Consider the following 22789-nt stretch of genomic DNA (forward strand, 5'->3'; position numbering starts at 1 on the left):
CACAGCTCTACTTTCTTGCCGGTGGCCTGAGCTGCTTTCAGCACTTTCTTGGCGTCCACATAGCCGTACACTGTTGCCTTCTGTTGTTTCAAGTCCACGTCCACTGATTTTGCTCCTGCATGTCAATATATATTGCGTTAATGGGAAATTCTAATATTGATAGTGAGATAGTTTAGGAAAAATGACGAATCACACCTTTAACCCCGGAGAGTGCTTTCTTGACTTTACGTGCACAGCCTTCGCAGTCCATTCTGATCTTCACAGCAACAGTGTTCAGCTGCTTTTTCTTCTTCTTCTTGCCGCTGCCGGCGAGCAAATCAGACAAGTACTCCAGAGTCCCTGAAACTCCCATCTTCGGTCTCTTCCTCGTACCTCTTCACTGTACTGTTTACGATAAAGGATGAAAAGACAAAAGCACCCGTCTGAATCTGTCGTCCACCAGGCTAAGCTTGTAGTGTTGAGACGTTAGAGGGTAATGGAAGAGCTGAGAAATGCGATGGATGTTGAGGTCTAGACGACACAAAGGGTTTGAATTATGTATGTTTCTTGCAATCAGGATATATATATAACAATTCATGATCATGCGAGTGTGTATATATACATGAATGTGTGCCTGTGTGTGTGTGTGGCCAAGAATTGCATAAATTAAGAATGTCTGAATGATGGACAAAATATCCACTTCTTGTAACAGTACCGTGCTGCAAAATAATGTAGTGGGGTTCAGTGCTGGAAACTGCAAGAACCTTCTTAATTTATTCACTCAAGGGATCCTCTTAATTTATTGAGTGTTTGGGTAAATAAGATGTCAGAGTTTATAATGATCGAAAAAAATTATTGAATTATTAGATTTTAAAATAATTAATATAAATAGATAATCTATTTTTGGAGAGAAAATATCAATTACATGAAGAGTAAAAGTGAAATACTAACAAACTTATGAGTCTGTTCTTATCTATTGAATGTTAAGACTAAAGAGCATATAAGATGCTTCAATAGAAATTGGGTGAATTTAATTTTTTTTTCAAGAGCTTATAAGTTCCAAAACATTTTATTTTAAGATCTTATAAACTTTTCCCAAAAAAAAAAAAATTGCTGAACGATCTTATAAAATGTTTTGAAAAGCTTATAAATTCAACCAAACACCCTCGTATATATATATATATATATATATATATATATATATATATATATATATATATATATATATATATATATATATATATATATATATATATATATATATATATATATATATATATATATATATATATATATATATATATATATATATATATATATATATATATATATATATATATATATATATTGGATAATATGTGTATGGAATTGAGATATTGCAATACAAAATTGAAAAAGACAATCATAAATAGGTATATATGGAAGTTGGAAATGCATTGAAGCAATCTATCAAATGGTAACTATAGTCATTTTTTCCCTTATTTATTAGTGTCTTATGAAGGGGTAGTGGAGAATTTCACACGAAAGGTATACAATTTATTCTAAGAAAAGTTTGACGCTTGTTCAATTGATTCTTAAGAAAAGCAAACTTCAAACTATTGTTATTTGCTATTTTAGTCCTGTAATTTGTTAGAATTATAAAATGGTCCTTCACCTTTTCTATTTTCGCAATTTTAAAACAAAATTCCTGCCGACTTTGTTCTAAATCACAAAATTAAATAAAGTGAGGGACTATTTTACAACCTTAACAAAATCTGACAGTAGCTTTTTTTATTTTCCTTCGTTTTTAACTTGACCGTCATCGAGATAACTAAAAAAGAAAAATAAGTCAATATATTATTGTTATTAATTCGGCAAAACATCATCTTTTGGGTGCCACGTCGCAGTGGAATCGTTGGACATGTGGCGATCGAAGAAATCGAGGGCTACAAAAAAGCCACCTGGAAATAAGAATTGAAATGGAGTTGGTAGCAATTATTTGAATTGTAAGCTTCTGAAATTGGTTGGTTAATGGGCGGTGGGTTTGTGGAAATTAAGACCAGAGATGTCCAAAATAACAGTTGTTATAACCCACTTTGTATATGAGTTTAGAACAATTAAAATCACAATCACACCTAATTTAGTTGGTAAAATTGGAATTTTATGTTTGATCTCTCTTATATATATGGAATGTTGTTCTACTGTATAATAGGTGTGATTACTGTAATAATATATGTGTGTGTTGATATTGTTGATCGGACTGGATATGATTGTTGTAATTATCATTGTTAGATATTAATATTTAACAAAAAAATTACAATCGAATTATTTCAATTAATAATAATTCATTATTTCAAAAAAAATTAACATATACTCGAAATATATATTATTTTTTCTCCCTTTATTTAGAAACAGAAAATCTATTAGTTAGCTGTAGTCATTATATTTTTTTCTTTCTTGTATATTAGATATGTTTTATATATATCATTTAATTTTATACAATGAAATATATTTTCGTTTCACCCCCAAACATTTTCTTAAAAGTAAATCTCAGTTTTCAATATCTAAAAAATAAAAGCTACTAACAATCACCATGTACTTTTAGTATTTGATGATTACGATGAATGTTGATAGGGTATATCACATCCATTTAAAAAAAATATATAAATAATTCTTCAACAATATTGAAATATCGCAAGACTCTCATGATTCGCGTCTTTTTATCTCGGATGGGTAGAGTCTTTCTATCTTGAGCCACCCGACCCGCTGGGATGACCCGAGATCTAGATAATAAATTATTTGACAACTCATGATTTGAGATGATGCCACGTGGACCAGAAAGTGGGCACATTGAGTTCTATAAATACCCCCATGTCATAGCATTTATGGTAAGACATATTCATTACCCGTTACCTCATTCACTACTTGAGATCGCCATTTATCATCTCGAACTTGAGCTGACTTAGACATTGAAGGGTCTTCACCGAGGACCATTTCAACTAACCTAACATGCTTTTCTCTTTTTAGGGACTATCAAAACATTTAGGATAATCATATTGGATCGCAGATCACCACCTCTTGGAAGATCTAAAAAATGACCTTGATCAAATGCCCATAAAAATTCGGGGAAAACTCTAATTGATACCTTATTTAAACAGATTTACATCAATGATATGGTAAGTTCGTGTAGGAAAGAAGCTCTTTTGGCGACCACCGATTCTTAATTGATGTAATTAAGGTTAATTAGGGAGGTGGGCAGGAAACTGATCCCATGACAACAAATTAAAGGCACATCAGAAAAAGGTTAATACTAAACAACCGACTTTTGATCCATATGTAATTACTTGTGAATTACTCAATCACCCAATTAATTAAGTTGCTCTTTCCAGATAAGCAGTGTGTGTATGATGGACGGTGACCAACACTCACACTGATTACTCAAAAACCCCATAATTAATGGTGCAGTACTATAGCCTAAATTATAGGAAACTACACAAAATAGCAAGGGTTAATTATATTTTCCCATTCCACATTATGATTGTTTTTAAACTCAGGCATTTGAACTTTTTTTTTTTTGTTAATTTATTATCTTAATTTTTTGCTATTTATAACTATTTTTCAATTAAATTTTTTGTCGAGAAAAACATCACATGCAGTGCACGTGTGATATTTCAGATTGTGTGACGTAATATTTTTCACATATACTCAGCATGTGATATCTTCTTGGCAGAAAAATAGAAAAAAAAAAAAAGGAATAATCATATATAGCAAAGTGCAAATTTTACAAAATTGAATAATAAATTGACAAAAAAAAATCAATAGTAAAATATAAAAAGGGATATATTTTGAATCAAAAAATATAATTTACCCTAATAATAATATGATAAAACTAAAAGGAGTGTAGTTAATATGGTTAATACAGTTCGGATGTTTGCACGTGCATTCCGAAGGTTTTGGAGTTCTTTTTTTAATAAATATATTTTTTAAAATTTAATATAATTATAAATAACAATCTATTAAATTTAAAATTATATTCGTCGTCCCTAAAGTTTGTTCTGTCTTAAATTTAATTACGTCGCAAGGTTTTCGGTGAGAATTCCTTGTGATGCAAGTGGATTACAACTCACACATAAATTTATGAAGTATTAATAATCCACATAAAATTTATAAAGTATAACAAAAAATTAGTTTTAGTCATGGTTTTGAACGGTGGTGCATCTTTTATTAATTTTCTTAAACATAATAAAATAAGTAACTAATCATAATTGATATTTGTTTAAACAAATTTTATTAAATTTAAATACGTGCTTATAGAATATTACTGATAAATAAGTTTAAACAGATGGTCATTTTGAGTAATGGGAATATATGATACTCAAACTTCTTTTTCATTTTCCTAGAAAAAATCAACGGAGGTGTACATGTATGAACAACTTTAAGATGGATTATTGTAATGGTCTATTCAGGTATAAATATTAATGTTAAAAGTACAATACACAAAGCATCGGATGCAACATGACTTTAAGAATGCTAAAAATATTATAAAATATAAAAATTTGTGGATACAAGATTTTAGATAAGTATAGAAGTTCAAAAAAATTTTAAAAAAAATTCTATATATCAGTATAGAAGCTACTATAGTATTTAAAAATATTTCTCAGAAAGTTTTTGAAAGCTCCGTTCAGATTAATCTAAAATTTTAAAAAAAATCTATATATCAGTATAGAAGCTACTATAGTATTTAAAAATGTTTCTCAGAAAGTTTTTGAGAGTTTCGTTCAGATTAATCTTAACCGTCCAATTGAGGAGAACAAGTGCATAAATATAGGATAGAAGTTTATTTTTAATAATCAAGTTTCAGTGTCAAAGTTTCCAATCAAAATTCACTCATTAATTGAAATCTTTTACTTATTTTTTCTTTTTCTTTCTTCAGTTCTACTCACCATAATACATAAATATTTCTGATTGATTACATGTAAAGACAGCAAAAAACCTTTCCTCACTATAAATATCCCTTTCCACTGTTTACTATTTATTTATTTAATATGCCGGAAGAAAATCCTCCAATAGTAGTAACATCATAATTAAAAAAAATATAAATGGAATTGGTGTATATATATATGCACCAAATAGTTGCTTTAGCACATTCAACGCCTCTACTTCATTCTTAGTTTGTTAGAAATTTTTTGCTATAAATATAGCTTGAATTTAAACACAAAATGCACATTCTCTTCTTTGATTTCTTCCAATAAAAATGGCAGTCACTTTTATTTTCATACATTTCTTTGACTGAGGGCGTCAAATTTAGTGTATGCATTCTAGAACTTGTTTGTATAATACAATTTGAAATTACATTCTTGTCAACTGGTGAATGAAAGTGAAAAAAAAATTAAAGAAGAGAAGTTGATGAAAAAAAAAAAGAGAATGATGAAATTGAAAAAAAAAATAGACTAAAGTAAAATATGGCTTTGATTTGTCAAAGCACCTGGATCAAGTTGAAGGAAAGAGAGTTTGGAATGGAAGCAATTAGGTTAGCATCATTCTTTTGAGTTCATAAGCAACAATGTGGTTTTCATTTTGTCACATTTGATCCAAACCCCATTAAAACCTGTATAAAGACCCATAATTCATGCAGTAATTCGCATTTTGTTGGTGGTGGAGATTTGATAAAGGCACTATATGTTTTGATTTAAGTGCAATCCAAATTTTTAAACACTTTATGAGTGATTAATTAGAGTGACATTAGTGTGAAAATATTGAAACTTGTTTCATTTGATTTTGACAGAGTCAATGAAAAACTTGTGTGTTGGATGTCGTGCTACAAGTGCTTATTTTCATTATTGCTATTTCTTCTTAAACGGTTAAGACATATTAGTGTAGGGGATACACTTTGACTCACATCAAAGAAAATAGGAGAATTGATACTTGGATAATTCATAGATTTTGAATTGATGCTTGAGGAGAAGCATAGTTTCGGTGTGTGAGAATCTGATAAGAAACAGTCTAACGTTCATGTGTATGTTTCTCTCAAGTATTTTAGAAAGATTTTGTTCCATACATCTTGGTGAAGATGGCGTAAAAACGGCTCAATTGGACTCGAAAAGTGATGAAATGTAGGGATGAAAAAAACAGGCTTGAACGCTCAATAAAATGTAACCATGCCCTATTGAGTGGTCGATTCTGTCTACACAAGAATGGTTAATTTGAAAAAAAATTTTACTAAAATATGTTTCTTTTTCTGGACTGCAAACTGGAAGGTTAGATAGATGATGTTTTTGGTGCTACACAAGGGGTCTCACGGCTAAGGATCCTCCATCCAATTCCATATTTCATTTCTTAATTTGGATCATCTTCCTCTTCTCCTTCCTTTTCAGTTTATTTCATTCTACACACATGATATGTAACTAATTCTCATTTCTAATTCAAGAAAAATGTTGAATTCAATTGTTATGTTTGGAGTCTTGGTTTAATCAAAATTTGTATTATTGTTTATGGAATAATTGTTACTCATAGATATTATAATTCAATCCAATATTAATCGTTTCTATTGCTATCTATGAATTTCCGTAATTATCATAAATAATTTTGGTTAAATTCATTTTGACCCCTTGTAATATGAAAAAATATCAAAAAACTCCCTGTAAAAATTTAAATATAAAAAAAAAAGAAGTTACTCTAAGTACACTTTCACATATTTTGAGGTTACATCAATAAATTAACTACAATTTCTTCGCGTCTTCGAGTCCAAATCGTCTTCTAATGATGTCATTGATTTAAAGTTTTCAGTTTGTAGTTCGTGTCAGGATTAATTATAAAATTATTAAATACAAAACTTTGTTTATCTTGCAAATCTTTTAATTGATAAAAAGAGAAAAATGAACAAAGGAAAAAAAGATAGGGAGAGAGCTACAAGTTGAAGGGAAATTCTAGCCCGGTTTGGTTTGGTCAAATTTTAATTAATTATATATATGACGAATATAATATTACTTATTATATGATTAGTATATAATTAAAGAAAATAATCAATCATATAATAATTTTTCGATTGGACTAAACTTTATTGGGGCCAAAAATTTTTCGACCTTGAGTATGTTCACTGTAGTATTTGGGCCACCACCAATCCATGCACCCACACTGACACACGGGTCTAACAAATTTTCAATCTAATTAATAATTAAATTATAAAGTGTTTAGTTCTCAACCATTAAAGATGTTTCATAGGAGACAGGTGCGCGCAACATTTGCATAAAGAAGACAGTTTAATTTATTCTTTAATTAAAATTAATAAATTTTATTATTTAAAAATTAATATTATATATATATATCCAGGTAATTAAATTAGTTGCAAAAAAAAAATTCTTTTCTGATAATTTGGTGTGGAGAATTTAACAATAAAGAAAAAAGAGAAGAAAAGGCGAACAGCAACTGATAACATATAATATTGCTCGACGTACAAAATCCAAAAAAACAGGCACACACAGTGATGAAAATTAATATCTACATGACAGAGCAGGCATTCGGATTTTCATCGCTGAACATCAGGGTATACTGCTCTTCCACAGGATTGAGAGCCACCACGGCCGGATCATTGGTGGCGCGTACAAAGTTGGGCGGCGCCTTCTTGTCGTAAACGCCGGCGACGTAGGGGTGATACGACCACAGCTCTACTTTCTTGCCGGTGGCCTGAGCTGCTTTCAGCACTTTCTTGGCGTCCACATAGCCGTACACCGTTGCCTTCTGCTGTTTCAAGTCCACGTCCACTGATTTTGCTCCTGCATGTCAATATATATTGTGTTAATGGGAAATTCTAACATAGATCGTGAGTTGATATACAGTTTAGAAAAAGCGACAATCACACCTTTAACCCCGGAGAGTGCTTTCTTGACTTTAAGCGCACAGCCTTCGCAGTCCATTCTGATCTTCACAGCAACAGTATTCAGCTGCTTTTTCTTCTTCTTCTTGCCGCTGCCGGCGAGCAAATCAGACAAGTACTCCAGAGTCCCTGAAACTCCCATCTTCCAACTCTTCCTCGTACCTCTTCACTGTACTGTGTATGTGAAGTTATAGATGACAAATGAGGATTAAAATTGAGACAAATTAAGCAAACTTGTGATCATGTCCTCCACCAGGCTAAGGCTAAGGTTTAGGAGACTGAAAGGGTTTCAATTATGTATGTTTATTACTTCATCATGTGTGTGTATATATGTATGAATATGTGCGTGTGTGTGTGTGTAGTGCGTGGCCAAGAATGACATAATCTAAGAATGTGTGAATGATTGGACAAAATATCAACAACTAATTGAAACAATACTGTAATGCAAAATAATGGAGTACGTGGGGTTCACCGCTAGAAACTGCAAGAAACTTCTTTTCATGGGATTTATTTCTAATTTCTTCACTTGTAATAAGAGGAGAAACATTGATTTCCTTTTTTTTTTTTTTATTAATATCAATAAATAAAATACAAGAATTCAATTAAAATAGCAATACATCAATTCAATCATTGCGTTAATATGATTAACAACGATAAATAAATTACAACAACTTATATAAAGTAAGACAAATACCCACACATTTGATAGTACTCAAACCCATACCCATACAAAATCAGATTTGACTAAATCAATTCAATCACATAATAAATGTAATATACTTGTTATGTGATTAATTATTTTTTTTAAACTGTACATCAATCACACGATAAATGTATTATACTTGTCATACTATAAATTCGGATCTCGCTAGCAAAGCTCAATTTGAATAAATTAAAATTTCCTGTGTCTTAATTATGAAGGGCTAATGGCGAATTTCACACGTGAGGTATACAAAGTAATTTGAGAAAAGATAAATTAGAGGGTTGTTTAATTTCTTCAGAAAGCAACCTTACGAATTAATTTTGGTACTTTTTCTCTTGTTAATTAACTTCTATTTTGATTCTATTTTAATGACGGGCTCCCCTATGAATATTTGTATATATAATTTAAGTTGATTATTTTAAATAATAAGATTTTCTTTTCATTATATAGTAAAAAATAATTACAAAATTGGTATGTACCTGTTTTCTTCCCTTTTTTTATTTAGAAAAAATAAATATCCGAAGCCATATGGTACCTTAATTAATCAGAAAATCTTTTTTATATATAAGATTCAGTTCATTACATACATCATTCATTACATGATTCAAATCATAGACCGATTAACACATTAACATTCCAAATCAATTACTATTATATTTAAAGAAACAAATAACAAAAAACTATTGTTAAAAATAAATTATACACCTGGTCACAAGAAAAAAAAAGAAATTATAAACTCATACTAGAAAAAATATGATTTTTTCCACGATTAATTACTATAGACAAAAGAAGAAAAATATGGTAAATACAATCAACCACGGCTTCGCAATAGCCATTAATCATTGTTTCTGCACATGTGGTCAAAATATTAATTATGGCTAAAATCATAACAAATATTTTGGCTACGACTAAAAATCATGACAAATATCGATTAATTATGATAAAAAATATTTAAATTTTTACTTTAATTTTGTTTAATCATAGTTAACGGTATTGATTTACTATTATTTTTAAACTGTAATTATTTATAGCATAGTGAAAAGTCAATTTTTTTATATAGTACCACAGTTATAAAATTTAAACCCATAAATTTTAAATTATGAGAACACCATTCTTACCCCGGACGAAATTGCAAAATCAATAACTTGGATTGAACGCTAACTTGTCTTACTTCACTACTGGTAGGAAAAAGAAGTCGTTATTATTAGTATTGCTATTGTTATTAATTCGAAAAAGATAGCATATTTTTGGTGCCACGTCGTGCCGACACGTTGCGATCAAGGGCTAGAAAAATAGCCACCTGGAAATAAGAAATTGAAATGGAGTTGGTAGTAACTTGTGCCGATGAGAAGGGGTGATGTTTATAAGCTGAATTGTCCATTTGTTGAGTTGATTGGGCGGTGGGGTTGTGGAAAAGGAAGAGTTGAGAGACCAATATGCAAAATCAATAGTAATGACCACAAAATAGTATGTGGCAGCTATCCACATTTTAAATTCATCCACACCTCCCTAATAATAATCTTCTTTCATGCATTAATATTTGGTTTTTCTTTTTTTTTTTTTTTTGGAAAAAATGTAATTTTTAGTGGAGTGATTTCTTTTTGCTGCATAAACTGACTTTTGTAAATTAGTACTATAACTTAAAATTTTTTACAATCTAATCCTTTTTCGGTCAAATTACATGTGATTTGCATATGACTCAATCAAATTATAATTTTAATCCTATAACTTAGGGAGTATGGCAATTTTAGTCCTGTACGAATTGATCACGTGCAAATCGCATGAAAAGAACTAAAATTATAAAGTTATAGAACTAAATTACGAAAATTAATTTGTAGAGGACCAAAAATGCCGCCTCCTAAAATTATAATTTTTTCTTAGTTTCTTATATTTTACTTTCTCTTTTGATTCTTTCTGTTTTCCTCTTTCTTTTTTGAGTAGTATATTCAAGATTGGGATATAATTAGTATTGAAGTTTCATGAACCCTAAACAAAATTAGCATAAGATTGAATGTTATATTGTATCAGAGTTGAAAATTTTCTAATTGTTAATTACTATTGAATGTTAATGTAATTAAGGTTAATTAGGGAGGTGGGCAGGAAACTGATCCCATGACAACAAATTAAAGGCATATCAGAAAAAGGTTAATACTAAACAACCGACTTTTGATCCATATGTAATTACTTGTGAAATACTCCAATCTCCGAATTAGTTAAGCTGCTTTTAAAGATAATAGTGATTTTAAATGGACAATGACCAGCACTCAGAGAGATCACTCCAAAGCCCAGAATTGGTGCAATAATATCGCCTAAATCACAGCAAATTTACAAATAATAATTTTCAATAATTGTAGCTATTATTCTTTTTTAAGTATATAAATATTGTGTCACTTATTCATATATGTAATGCAAATCTATGTGGAATTTGGCAAGGTTGAATATTGATGCATGGCCCATTACAATAAATACTAAGATTATCTGTAATTCATGCAATTAATACAATAATGAATTCCCCACCTACCTAATTCTTCTGACTTTGATAACACAAATCCAGACGTCCGTTGCATCCTTAACGTACGTGTGCCACCATTCAACACTGTCTTATATATTAATTAGTTCATATTTTAATAATACTTTGATATATATCTCATGAATACATTTAACTAATTATTATTAAAATAAAAATATCATATAAAATATAGAATATTTGTTAGGGGAAACATGTCTGACCATCTGAATCAAACTAGAAGTTTTGGTCTTAATGAAGGAAGAGAGGCAGCCAATGTCCAATCCCTTCAGGAACCCCACCAAATTAAACCTAATTCCCTTCTTTCAACTGTTTGATAAAGCTATATATGTTTGTTCAGATCTTTGACATTTGGATCCAATTCCATCATCCCAATATTCTATACATTTCATATCACTATCACACCAGAAAATATGATAACCCCCCAAGTTCCAAGATTCCAACATCACTACGTATCCCTAATCTGGCCTCTGTTGGGATTATATATATATGTTCAATCATCATCTTGTAAAGTCAAGTACTATATATACTGCATGATTAAGAGGATGTTTTGATTCAATTTATTCCCAATATCTTATAAGTTTCTATATTCTAAAAAATTAATATTTTAAAATCTTTGTCTCAACCTACTTTAAATATAAGGTTTTAATGTGTTTTGATTTTAAATAAATAAACAAACAGTTTTATAAAATTTATAAGTTCCCGAGTTATAATCACTATGTTTGTTTTCATTTTCAAGTTATTTTCAAGACAAGTCAAAACATACCCAATGTTTGTCATCATTCAAAAACACCTTATTTAGGTGTTTTTAACTGTTTTAGCATAAATACATACATATATATACATAAATATATATAAAAAATACATGATTTGACGATGAATAGTAATTTTTGTCTCCCAAAACACAACATTAAACATATAATACTTATTTTAAATTATCTCCAAAAACAAATCCAAACATACATACTATCTCTAACACACACTTATTTATCTTTGTTTTTCTCTCTCTATCTCCACAAAATACAACAAAATACTCAAAAAACGAATCCAAATATTATGAATATGTTTTGAAGAGCTTATGCTAGCCAAACACCCACTAGATCGCCATCTCCCACACAATTCATGGCACCGGAAGAAATGTGATTATTTGTTATCGTTAATTATTATAGTTAAAAAAAAAAAAACAATCGTGGTGATCATAAATTTACTACAGTTGCATAAAGATCATTAGTTTGTTTTTGCAAGTGAGGTCAAAGCATCAAGTATAGTTAAAAAAATCATGGCAAATATTTTGGCCATAGTTCAAGCCATAATAAACGTTGATTAACTGCGATATAAAAAAAATTAAGTCTTCGTATTAATTTTGTCTGATCGTGTTAGATGCTATTGATATATTTTTGTTCTTTAATAGCAATCATTTATAATAGAGGGAATAATTAATCTTCTTATAATGTGGAATCATAATCGATTTTATGACCACCGTCAAACAAAAACAATACAAAAACATAAACCTTTACTATAATTAATCAACATTTGTCATAATTTTTAACTTTAGTCAAAATATTTATCATAGTTCTTAGCTTGGCTGATATTTTTGTCTCACTTACATAAACAATGATGAATGATCGTTGCACAATTATAATTAATTTATATTCGTTATAACTTTTTTTTTTAACTATAATGATAAGTTATATTTCTTCTATTATGATGAGAAACAAGAAGAGATTTTAATCTAACTTATCCTCCCGAATGGAACTTTTATACATCTTCATTATTCACGATTTATCTTAGTTATTTTATTTTTTAAAATAAAATAAATGACGTCATTTCATACATATAATATGTACATGATAGACAAAACATAAGATACAACAAAATTTAATATAAAAAATTCAATCAGCAATTATTGGGCTTGTCTTCATTTTCTTTCTTGTTTTAAATTTTTACTATGGTTTGCTATTGTTTAGTTTGGGTATTATTTTTTCTTTTTTAATTAAGTCCATTAATAATTTTGATTTAGAGAGTGAACGTTGAAATATTAATTACTGTTTAATTAGTGGATGAAAAATTAATTTAACAATTTAAATTGACTGTTTATTGAAAAATTAATGCAGAATTCTTTTTCATATTAAACGTATAGAAGCAATCTCATCTACACATGAAACTAATCATTCTGTGATCCCTTTTTCATATTTACTCTTATTGTAATTTTATATTATTTTTTATTAATTAATCAATCAATCAATGCATGTCCGAATCAGACAAATGTCATCACATAAATGCTTTATTATAAGATAAGAGTGAAGTCATCAGAAAAGATAATATTCATCCATTATATATATGTATGTATAAAAGGTCGACTTCATTGGTATATATATATAATTTAATGATGGATGGAATCGTTAGTTAGGATATACAAAAATCGTATTTTTAGTTTCATAACTTCAATTTTATATGATATTTTATGAAATTCCCGTAGTTCTACAATTTTTAAAATATTTTCACTTTTATTTTTTTAATTATTTGAAAAAATACGTGTAAGTCATGTAATCGTTTATTCCATTTGAAAGAAATAACGGCCATATGATTTGCTCATAGTTTTTTTTTCTGGGTAAATTACAACGACTTTTCATGAGATTTGTTATAATTAAGAATACTCCCTCGTTGTTGAAAATTACAAATACCCCCTTAATGTTTGAAGAAATTATGTAATCCTTGAATAGAGGTATGAAATTATCAAATTTACCCTTTATCATATTATTTTATTTTTTTAATAACTTAAAAACTTATAAAAAGATCAAACGGGGTGGATAATTTTTTTAAAAAATTATCCACTTAGTCTATAAAAAATAAAAACTTTAAAAAACAAATCAAGTTATAATTTTAATTTACAAAAGAATTTTGGTTAGTTCACCACACCTCAGGAGATCATTGTAATATACCCTTTTTTTCCATTAATTTGGTGATGAAAGTTAGTAGGATAACTAAAAATGAGAATTTTTTAAAAGTTATAGAATTATTTTAGAAACTTCCATAAACAATAAAATTGAAAATACAATATAAATAAATTATCGGATAAAAAATGCAATTTTTTCTTAAAAGTAGACATGGGATAGCTCGATTAAAATTCTATGATGATTTAGTTAGTATCGATCTAAAACAAATAAAATTTAAATAAAATGAGTTATTACATAATAATTTATTAAAAAAGGTACTTATAGAGAAAATTTTCAGAGTCTCCAACCCATAATCACAGTCCAACGATCCACTGCCGACCCTCTCTCTCTCTTTATTTATTCTGGCATACTCAAATCAGCATGCACAATAAAATTCAATTATTAAATATTATTTCAAAAAAAAAATTAATTACATTAATTCAAAGAAAAGGACAAGTAAGAAGTCATAGCAACTATAGAAGCTAAATGGATGAGAAAGGTGAAAGTTAAAGAAAAAAAGATAGAAGAGCTAAATATTTGATAAAATAATATTAAAAAACTAAAAATTTAAAAAAATAACAGACAAAAAATGTAAGACACCAAAATCATTCAGTCAAATTTGAATAAATTAATGTTAATTTCAATTACACTTATCTTATTTGAGGATGATAACATCAAAAATTAAATATATATACATATAATTAGTTACATGCAATAAAATCAAATTCAGACAAGAACTTGTTTTCTCTATAATATTTCAATATTAATAAGGGTAAATTACATTAGCACTTTTTGAAGTTAGGTGCAATTATACAAGCACCCGCTGTCCTTTGTAAATTACAAGTACCCATTTAGATTGTAGTTATAATTATAAGCATACCTCTTATATGACAAAAGTTTAAACAAACACCTCCTTACATCGTACAATACCTCGTCAGGAGGCGTATTCGTAACTTCACAATTGTCGAAGTGAAGTTTAAAAAATTCGAGGCGGAAATCAAATTGTTTCTGAAAAGGGACACATTAATTATAACAAGTCCAACTCCTGCAATACAGCAGACAAACATCACATACACCTGACGGGATTCAAACCTATGACCTCAAAAATCATGGGATCTCTACTTTGCCAACTGAACTATACCTCATTATGTTAACTTTTTCATACTAGAAGAGAAGAATCATATGATTAAATTGAAATTGTACTTATATTATCTTTCAAATTCATATCTTTGACAATTTGAAGGCTAAATCTCTGTTTGGATCTCCTTCCAACTTGAATTTGACATTTTACGATATCTATTCAAGGGTTTAACATCATAACTTTAATTTAAACACTATATTCTAAATTTTGGTTCCGACAATTTGAAGATGGAATCACTATTTGAATCTCCTCCAATGTTGAAACTGATTATTTATAACATTAATTCGAACCGTTAGTACCATAATTTTAAATTAAACGTAATATAATTTCATGTGCAGCTTAAAGAACGATTTGTTGACACATAAGTTTATGTGACACGACTTAATTGATTTAATTTCTTGACTGCAAAGTATAATCTGATCAGTAAGGAAATTGTGATTTGACACTTCTCATCTAATTGGACATAATTGTTTAATTACTCATCTGCACAAAATTAAATTATACTCTTCTTTTCTCATTAATTTTTTTTCCCCTACTCTTTTGTTCTTAATCAGAAGTTTTTATTGCGCCTGATTCTTTTCCGTTAGTTCTTTAGAAACATTACTATTTCCTACCACCAAACACGGCCTAAAAGTTCTCAATTTGGGCCTGTCACAAAGCCCATTAAGTCCGCTACAGAAAAGCCCATTAAGAGGCACGTGACTATCACGAGCAGTTCAGCTCTTCACATTAAAACCCTAACAATAAAAACGCAGTACCATTGCAAACCGCCGCCAACAATGGTGTCCGCCGGCAAGAAGACGGTAAATCTCTCGCTTTTCGTGTGTGAACTTGTAGTTTATGTTCACAATGTATTCTATACGTATAGTGTACCTACTGTCTTGGTTAATGTAAGACGATGAAAGAGCTAATTTGGGAAAACATAAAAATTGGAAATGCAGAAGAAGTCTCATGAGAGCATAAACAACCGGTTGGCTCTTGTGATGAAGAGTGGGAAATACACTCTTGGTTACAAGACCGTCCTCAAGACCCTCAGGAACTCCAAAGGTTTGATTTTATTGTATTTTTTAAATTTATTTTCAAGATTGTATTTTTTTATCTTTTCTAAAAAATGACGATTAATATGTTTTGAGAAATGGAAATCACAGGTAAGTTGATTTTGATATCTAACAACTGCCCACCTTTGAGGAAGTCAGAAATTGAGTACTACGCCATGCTTGCTAAAGTTGGCGTCCACCATTACAATGGAAGTGAGTTTGGATCATCTTAACTATGATTTTTTCCTGCATTTGTTCAGGTTGATTTCTAGTTATGTTGTTGAGTAATGGACAGGTGAATTTTAATGGATGTGGTTAATTCTTGAGTGTATGCATGATATGGGACTTCGATTCTTGCTAGAATTTTGATATATAGAAAGCTCTGTTTCAGTTTTGTATTAATGAATCATTGCTTCCTCTGGCATTTGTTTGCCGATTAAGATTTAAGTTTTAGAAGCAAGTTTTTCGGTATCTGTTGTTTTTACATCAGCGTAGATTTGGGGATTGACATTTTTCTGTCCTTCTCTGAGTAAGAATATAAACTTTCTGTGCAATCAGAAGTTTTTCGCCTTATTTGAATTACCTATTTACAGATTGGCTAATTTGTAAGCCAATGCATTGTTGACTTGTAATTTGGTAAAATTTTTCTCTTTGCTTTGGAGGCTTGGGGATGTACTTTTATTTTCCTTTTTTCTCTTTCCACTTAATGTTCTGAATTCTTTCAATACCAAAATTGTGCTTAATTCAAATGGATCTTATTTTGCTTTGCAACCTAATTTATAGTTTAAGAAACTATTGGCTATAAGGTATTTAATTTCAGTGTAATGTTTAAATTGGTTAAATGTCTGAATGCTGCAAAGTTATGATGATCTGGTCTGATGATTTTGCTTAGGATTTCTTGGTAGCACTATGATCTTCCTTCATCCTGTTGTTTAGTTGTTGAAATAGTTAATCCTATTTAGTTTCTCTTCTATAGAGATGGTCTCCTCTAATTGTATCTAATGTCTTCTGCCTCTTACCGTGGTTGACCTGTTATATGTAGACAATGTTGATCTGGGAACTGCGTGCGGAAAGTACTTCCGAGTGTCGTGCCTCAGCATCGTTGACCCAGGTCTATTACCTATGTCTTTCAATGGAGCAGTTTAATGATTTTTTCCCTGCTTATCCAAATTATATTGACATGGGGTTGATATTTTCAGGTGACTCGGATATTATCAAATCTTTGCCCGGAGATCACTGACATTGACAAAGTGATAATATTACCATAGAACAAGTAGAAGAATGATTTCTTGGGGTTGTGAGGATTTCTTTCCCTGTCAAAAATTTTGCCTTGTCTACCCAAATGTGTTAGAAAATTATTCTCTCCGAGTGTTGTGCCTTTCTAAGACTTGATGAGATCCTCATTTTGTACGTTTATCTTTGCTCATATATGTGAAGTTTCACTAACATTTGCACCCTTCTTGCATTTGTCCTGGTTTTCCTGTTGATGAATGTCCCACGGTGGTTCGTTCCTCCACCGGTGTAGTAATGTTGTTGAATTTAGCCTTTTGTGTCAGTTGTGGCCACTGGCCGTGTGTGTGGTTTCTTATCAATCCTAAAATGTTGTGGGGTGGCTAGAATGAAAGATTCAGTTATTCAGCGTAAAAATGAACGTTATCTTGCACTTCATCGTATGTAAAATATTTTTGTTACGATATGAGCTTTACAAATGTAGGAGGGTGGGTTTGTAGTTATAAAGAGAGCGGGAGTGTTTAGAGAATGTGAGGCCTCGCCTGCTGGTTTGTGCATTGGTATAGGGTTAGGGTTTTACTTCCTCGCTTACTGATTTGTGCAATGGGTTGTCTTCAATCTTCTCCTTTTCTGTGATAATGTTTTCAAACTCAGTTTAGATCGTTTGAATTGTTACTCAATTCATAAAATGGTTTGGTTCAACCCATAAAACCTGTACAATTTTAAATTTATTTTATTTTTCAAAAACCGTTTGAACTGTCGATTGAACCGACTCGGTCATGAATCAAGTCAACTGGTCCAACTTTTGATCCAATTTGAAATTGAATTTATAACATCATATGAAAATTGAAGAAAATACCAACAAATCAATACCTATATTATAATAATTATTTGAATTATATATTAAAAAATAAACAAATTCATTAAGCCTATAATCTAATTAAATTTTATCTTCTATAATTGCCTATTTGTCATAATCAACAGAATAAAATTTATATTATTGGGTGTATTTTTAAAAAAAAAAAGAAAGAAAGAAAAAACGACAGACAAAACACAGCTTACAATCTTGGTCCCCCATTCCCACTTTAAGATAGTGACACGTGTTAGCTGTGATCCTCCCACGTATAAGTGTCGAGTTGTAAACGTGTACGGTGCTCCACATATGCCAACGCCGAAATTCTTATGCATCATTTCTGTCTCTAATTTGCAGCACCACAAGTCTTGTCCAATTTCATCAGTTTTTATTATGAAATATTTTGTATTTTCATATAATTGGTTATCCATAAAAATTAAATATATAACTCATCTTTTATATAATTGCTAAATCACATGGTGAGGGCGATGTATTAATTATACAATAAAACTTAATTTAAGTGGTGAGTTTCTGACAATTATGGAATTACGAGTTTATAAAATATTTAAAAATTAAATCTTATTTTAAAAATAAAATTCTAAAAAATAAGTTAAAGCTTATAAAATATTACGGTGTTTCACGAAATAAGCTTTTTGTATTGGTGAAATAATCTAAAAGAATGTGATACATTAGAATTAAGTAAGTAGCTACTTCTTGATGTTTTTTTTGTATGTAATTCGTTTCAAAACACTTTCATAAATATTAAACATTAGTTTCACGCATATATTTGAGAGAGTTAACGTATTTTTAATCCTGTAATTATAGCTTTTTGGCACTTTATTAGTTACCTAATTTGTTAGGCTTGTAAAATGGTCCTTTACCTTTTCTTAAAAAACCATGATTTTAGAACAAAATTGGCTAAAATCTTCAAGATTGATTGAAATTATGATGTCACTTTTCGATCAATTTTATTCTAAAATTGTGAAGTTTAAAAAGGTGAAGAAGTATTCTTTTACAACCCTCACAAGTTAGATGATTATATTAAACGTCAAATAAATATAATTATAGGATTAAAAATGTAACTATATATACATATATGAAATATGATGAAAAAAGCTTGTCTAATTAAGTATATATGTTGGGTTGTATGTAATATATTGTAGAAATGATGGCATTACAAATTACCATATATTATAAAAATATATGTAAAACTAGTTAATTACCTATAATTTTCTAAATGTACGAGCTGATGGTCATAGAATAATTAATTTTAAAGCAAATATCAATTTGACGATTAATTATATTTAGCCTCTCTTTATAAATACGAAATTACATCTCCTCTTAAAGAAGTTTTAAAATTACATTTACAATCCTTTGGAATTTCACTCTTTACACCTGACCCCTTTCCTATTTGGACGGAGAAAGATAAGGTTATATAAATTTATAAATTTACCCATCATTTAACGTTTCCATGTAATAATTTTATTCTTATATTAAAGGAAAAATATAATGATGCAATTAATCTCACTCCATATTTATATATTATTATGTTTATTCCTTTATAAGTACAAAAATATCCATGAGAATATTAAATGAGGGACATAATTAAAATTTTATGTCATTTTATTTTTCACTTATATCAGCATTTTTCATCCAAACCTTAACGGAAGAGTGTCAGATGTAAACAGAGAATTTTCAAAGAAGTTGTAAGTGTAATTTTAAAACTTTTTTTGGAGAGAAAGAGTAATTACGCATTTTTAGATGGGGTCTAAATGTAATTAACATAATTATTTATTGTACTCAATTAATTTTCATGCATAAATACGCCGTATTATACTCAAAATCAATGGGATAAATCAATTTACCTCCTGTGAGAGGAAAGATGAGTAAAAAAATAAATAAAAATTACCCTCTATTTTTTTTTTAAATGAGTAAAAACACGGATAGTGAGTATATAATCTACTTTTTATAATAGATCTTGTTTTTTTCTTTACTTTTGAATATGTTAATTGATTTCAATATATCAATGTATTAAATTAGTACTTAAATTTAAATATAATAATAAATCCAACCTTATTGTCAAAAAATAAAAAGTAATTGGCATTATATAAGAAATATATTGAATTCCCCGCTCTCCATAATTAATTAAATATCTTTTCTATTTCAAAACGAAGCAGATCAGTTATCTTTTTTAAATAAGAGTGATAAATTATTATTAATTAAAATAAATCGACTTACAATTACAATCATTTATATAGATATTAATATCTAACAAAGATATATCTTGCTCAACAACACCTACTAATTAAAGTAGACAACAGCTCTTACATGCAGTGAACAACATTCTATACATGTAAGAGGGTTCAAACGCATGATCTCGACGATTATGCACCCACGATACGATTATGGGACCTCAACTCCACCAACTAAACTACGCCTAATTTGCAGACCAATTATTTTCTGCTTACGACCTACCCGTGACATTGCCGCCTTAATTAATTAATTAGTAGAATTGATTATCGCATTAATTAATAAATTATTCATACATGGAAATTTACACCTGGCACCGACTCCAATATTTAAATTACAAGCAAAATAACTGTCATTTTCCTATTTCCATGCAACAGCACACATTCTCTTAATTACTGTCCCTCTATTCAATAATATTAGTTGTCTTGTCACGTTATTCTGCATAAATATAATAAATATTTTTTTTATATTTTAAAATATATTATAAATAAAAATAAAATATATAAATTAATAAATTACATATTAAAAAAAACAACAACCTAAAACATAATTGATGCAACAAAAGAATTAGTATAATATGGTAAAATGAAATCGAGCCACTATTTTTTTTAAAAAAAAAGTAATTACAATCAATTTCTAAAATTATCGAATTGTTATATTAAAAATTTGATGCAACAATATTGTTTTTCGTTAGCCATCATTTATAAGTATAGAGGGTCTTTTCTTTCTATATTAGTATAAATATAGAATTCAACTTTTTCGATTCGAGTTTTGAGTGTTTATTTAGTTTGATAGTAGTTTTTCACTTAATGTCTTCTGGGATGCTACATTATTGATGTAATTCATTAAAAAAACACACATAAATTGTTATAGGATAATTTTTGAAACATGTACACAAAAAAAATGAAAATTTTGATTTGAAATTTATTTTGATTATTAGAGATGGGTGAGTGACTAACACTCACTTGAAGACTTTACAAAGTTTCCAATTAAACTTATCATGCATTATTATAAAATTTAATTTACTATATCATTCAATACATTCATATGCAAATATCGATTCTATATGACGCATATTTCTATGTCATGATTGGAATTTATAATCTTTTAATTATAAAATCTCAAACTTACCACTCCATGGAGGCTAATTGGCTATCAACTTACCATATGAGAACTCAATTTGAATTTCAGGGTAGCAGATATTTTCATATTATATATATGTATCACTTTCTGTTTATAAATTTTCAAGTGATAATTATTGAATTTCTTTAATTTATTTCAAAAATTCGAATTTGATATATTGTAGTCTTACATATATAGTTAAATTGGAGTACAAATCAAGTCAACTATATCACGAATTGTTCAACCAAATTAAGCGAATAATACAAAAAATTTAGGAACCAAATTTCAAAAGAAAAATTCGAATTCGCAAAATTGTTTTTCTTTCTTCTTCTTCTTTTTTTTTTTTTTTTTTTGAAAACCATTTTCCTCAGTAGAAGTTGGAAAAAGATAAGAGAGAGAAACCAAAACAATTAGCAACTAGTGCTTATGTATGAACTGGCGGCCGCAGAGGCGCCGCCGTCGCCGCCACCGTCATCGCGAATCCTCCACAAGTATTCACTCCCACAACATTATACGTACAACAATCACAAACCGTTTCCTCCACCCTCAGATCCACGATTCCCTCATCCCCAACGTCGGTTCCCTCACCGGAAAATGGATCATTAACAGATCTCTCTTCTTCTCCGGCGTTAAACTCTTCGCAGTCCTCCTCCAAGGCGTCGTCGAGAGGGACCAGATTCAGTACGAGGCGCCCATTGGATCGGTGGGCATGGAAACCTTGGCGCTTCACTTTCTCTTCTTTGATTATCAATCTCCCATCGCCCGTGTAGTATTTCTTCATCACCCACGGCATGTGGGGCGGCTGATTCTCAGTGTGCGCCAGCCACGGGATCGGCGGCGGGTACTCCCTGTCCGCCTCCTCCTCCCGCTTCATCCTCCGGTGGTTGCTTCCGCCACCGAGCGACTGGACGCCGATATCCGATTTGAGGTCGGCGGCGCTCTCCACTCCAATGTAATCGCCGAATTCTGGGCTATACATGGAAATGGAAACAGATTTTCAGTTCAGAAATAGGAAGAATTTGGATGGTTTTGAGGGTTTTTGCATGGGGGTTTGAGTGTATATATACACACGGGCCTAAATTATAAAAATAATATTATAATTTATTTTTTTTGTAATAAATAAATAATTAAGTCTATACACATATATGGAAGAGGGTTT

The 22789-nt window shown here is 29.7% G+C and overlaps 4 protein-coding genes across 4 annotated transcripts in view; 1 reads left to right on the forward strand and 3 right to left on the reverse strand.

The window, feature by feature from the left end:
- The window catches only part of LOC105158924 (heavy metal-associated isoprenylated plant protein 24-like), a 905-nt gene extending 165 nt beyond the window's left edge, over positions 1–740 (reverse strand). Inside the window, exons 1-2 of the mRNA XM_020692524.1 lie at positions 196–740; positions 4–115 (exon numbers count right to left, since the gene is read on the reverse strand). Of these exons, the coding sequence (XP_020548183.1) occupies positions 4–115; positions 196–352 (269 nt within the window). The 5' untranslated portion in view covers positions 353–740. The remainder of the gene's footprint in view (positions 1–3; positions 116–195) is intronic.
- Positions 7357–8191, reverse strand: LOC105158925 (heavy metal-associated isoprenylated plant protein 24-like). The gene is made up of 2 exons (XM_011075841.2): positions 7817–8191; positions 7357–7730 (listed from the first exon to the last, which is right to left on the reverse strand). Exons 1-2 carry the CDS (start codon positions 7971–7973, stop codon positions 7456–7458), a joined length of 432 nt encoding a protein of 143 aa, XP_011074143.1. The 5' UTR covers positions 7974–8191; the 3' UTR covers positions 7357–7455.
- On the forward strand, positions 15902–17703 carry LOC105158926 (putative 60S ribosomal protein L30-1). Its single transcript, XM_011075842.2, has 5 exons — positions 15902–15941; positions 16080–16185; positions 16287–16388; positions 17218–17286; positions 17375–17703. The coding sequence occupies exons 1-5, from the start codon at positions 15918–15920 to the stop codon at positions 17413–17415; spliced, it is 342 nt and encodes a 113-aa protein (XP_011074144.1). The 5' UTR covers positions 15902–15917; the 3' UTR covers positions 17416–17703.
- LOC105159027 lies at positions 22055–22609 on the reverse strand. The gene has a single exon (XM_011075959.1). The coding sequence runs from the start codon at positions 22607–22609 to the stop codon at positions 22055–22057; it is 555 nt and encodes a 184-aa protein (XP_011074261.1).

The sequence above is a fragment of the Sesamum indicum genome, linkage group LG3 (assembly GCF_000512975.1).
Source record: "Sesamum indicum cultivar Zhongzhi No. 13 linkage group LG3, S_indicum_v1.0, whole genome shotgun sequence".
NCBI lineage: Eukaryota > Viridiplantae > Streptophyta > Magnoliopsida > Lamiales > Pedaliaceae > Sesamum > Sesamum indicum.

Excerpts from the sequence above, each read along its gene's own strand:
- LOC105159027 (XM_011075959.1), bottom strand. The coding sequence starts at position 22,609 with ATGTATAGCCCAGAATTCGGCGATTACATTGGAGTGGAGAGCGCCGCC.
- LOC105158926 (XM_011075842.2), top strand. The coding sequence starts at position 15,918 with ATGGTGTCCGCCGGCAAGAAGACG. Across the intron at positions 15,942-16,079 it reads TGTCCGCCGGCAAGAAGACG|AAGAAGTCTCATGAGAGCAT; the intron begins GTAAATCTCTCG and ends TTGGAAATGCAG. Across the intron at positions 16,186-16,286 it reads GACCCTCAGGAACTCCAAAG|GTAAGTTGATTTTGATATCT; the intron begins GTTTGATTTTAT and ends TGGAAATCACAG.
- LOC105158925 (XM_011075841.2), bottom strand. The coding sequence starts at position 7,973 with ATGGGAGTTTCAGGGACTCTGGAGTACTTGTCTGATTTGCTCGCCGGC. Across the intron at positions 7,731-7,816 it reads AGCACTCTCCGGGGTTAAAG|GAGCAAAATCAGTGGACGTG; the intron begins GTGTGATTGTCG and ends ATTGACATGCAG.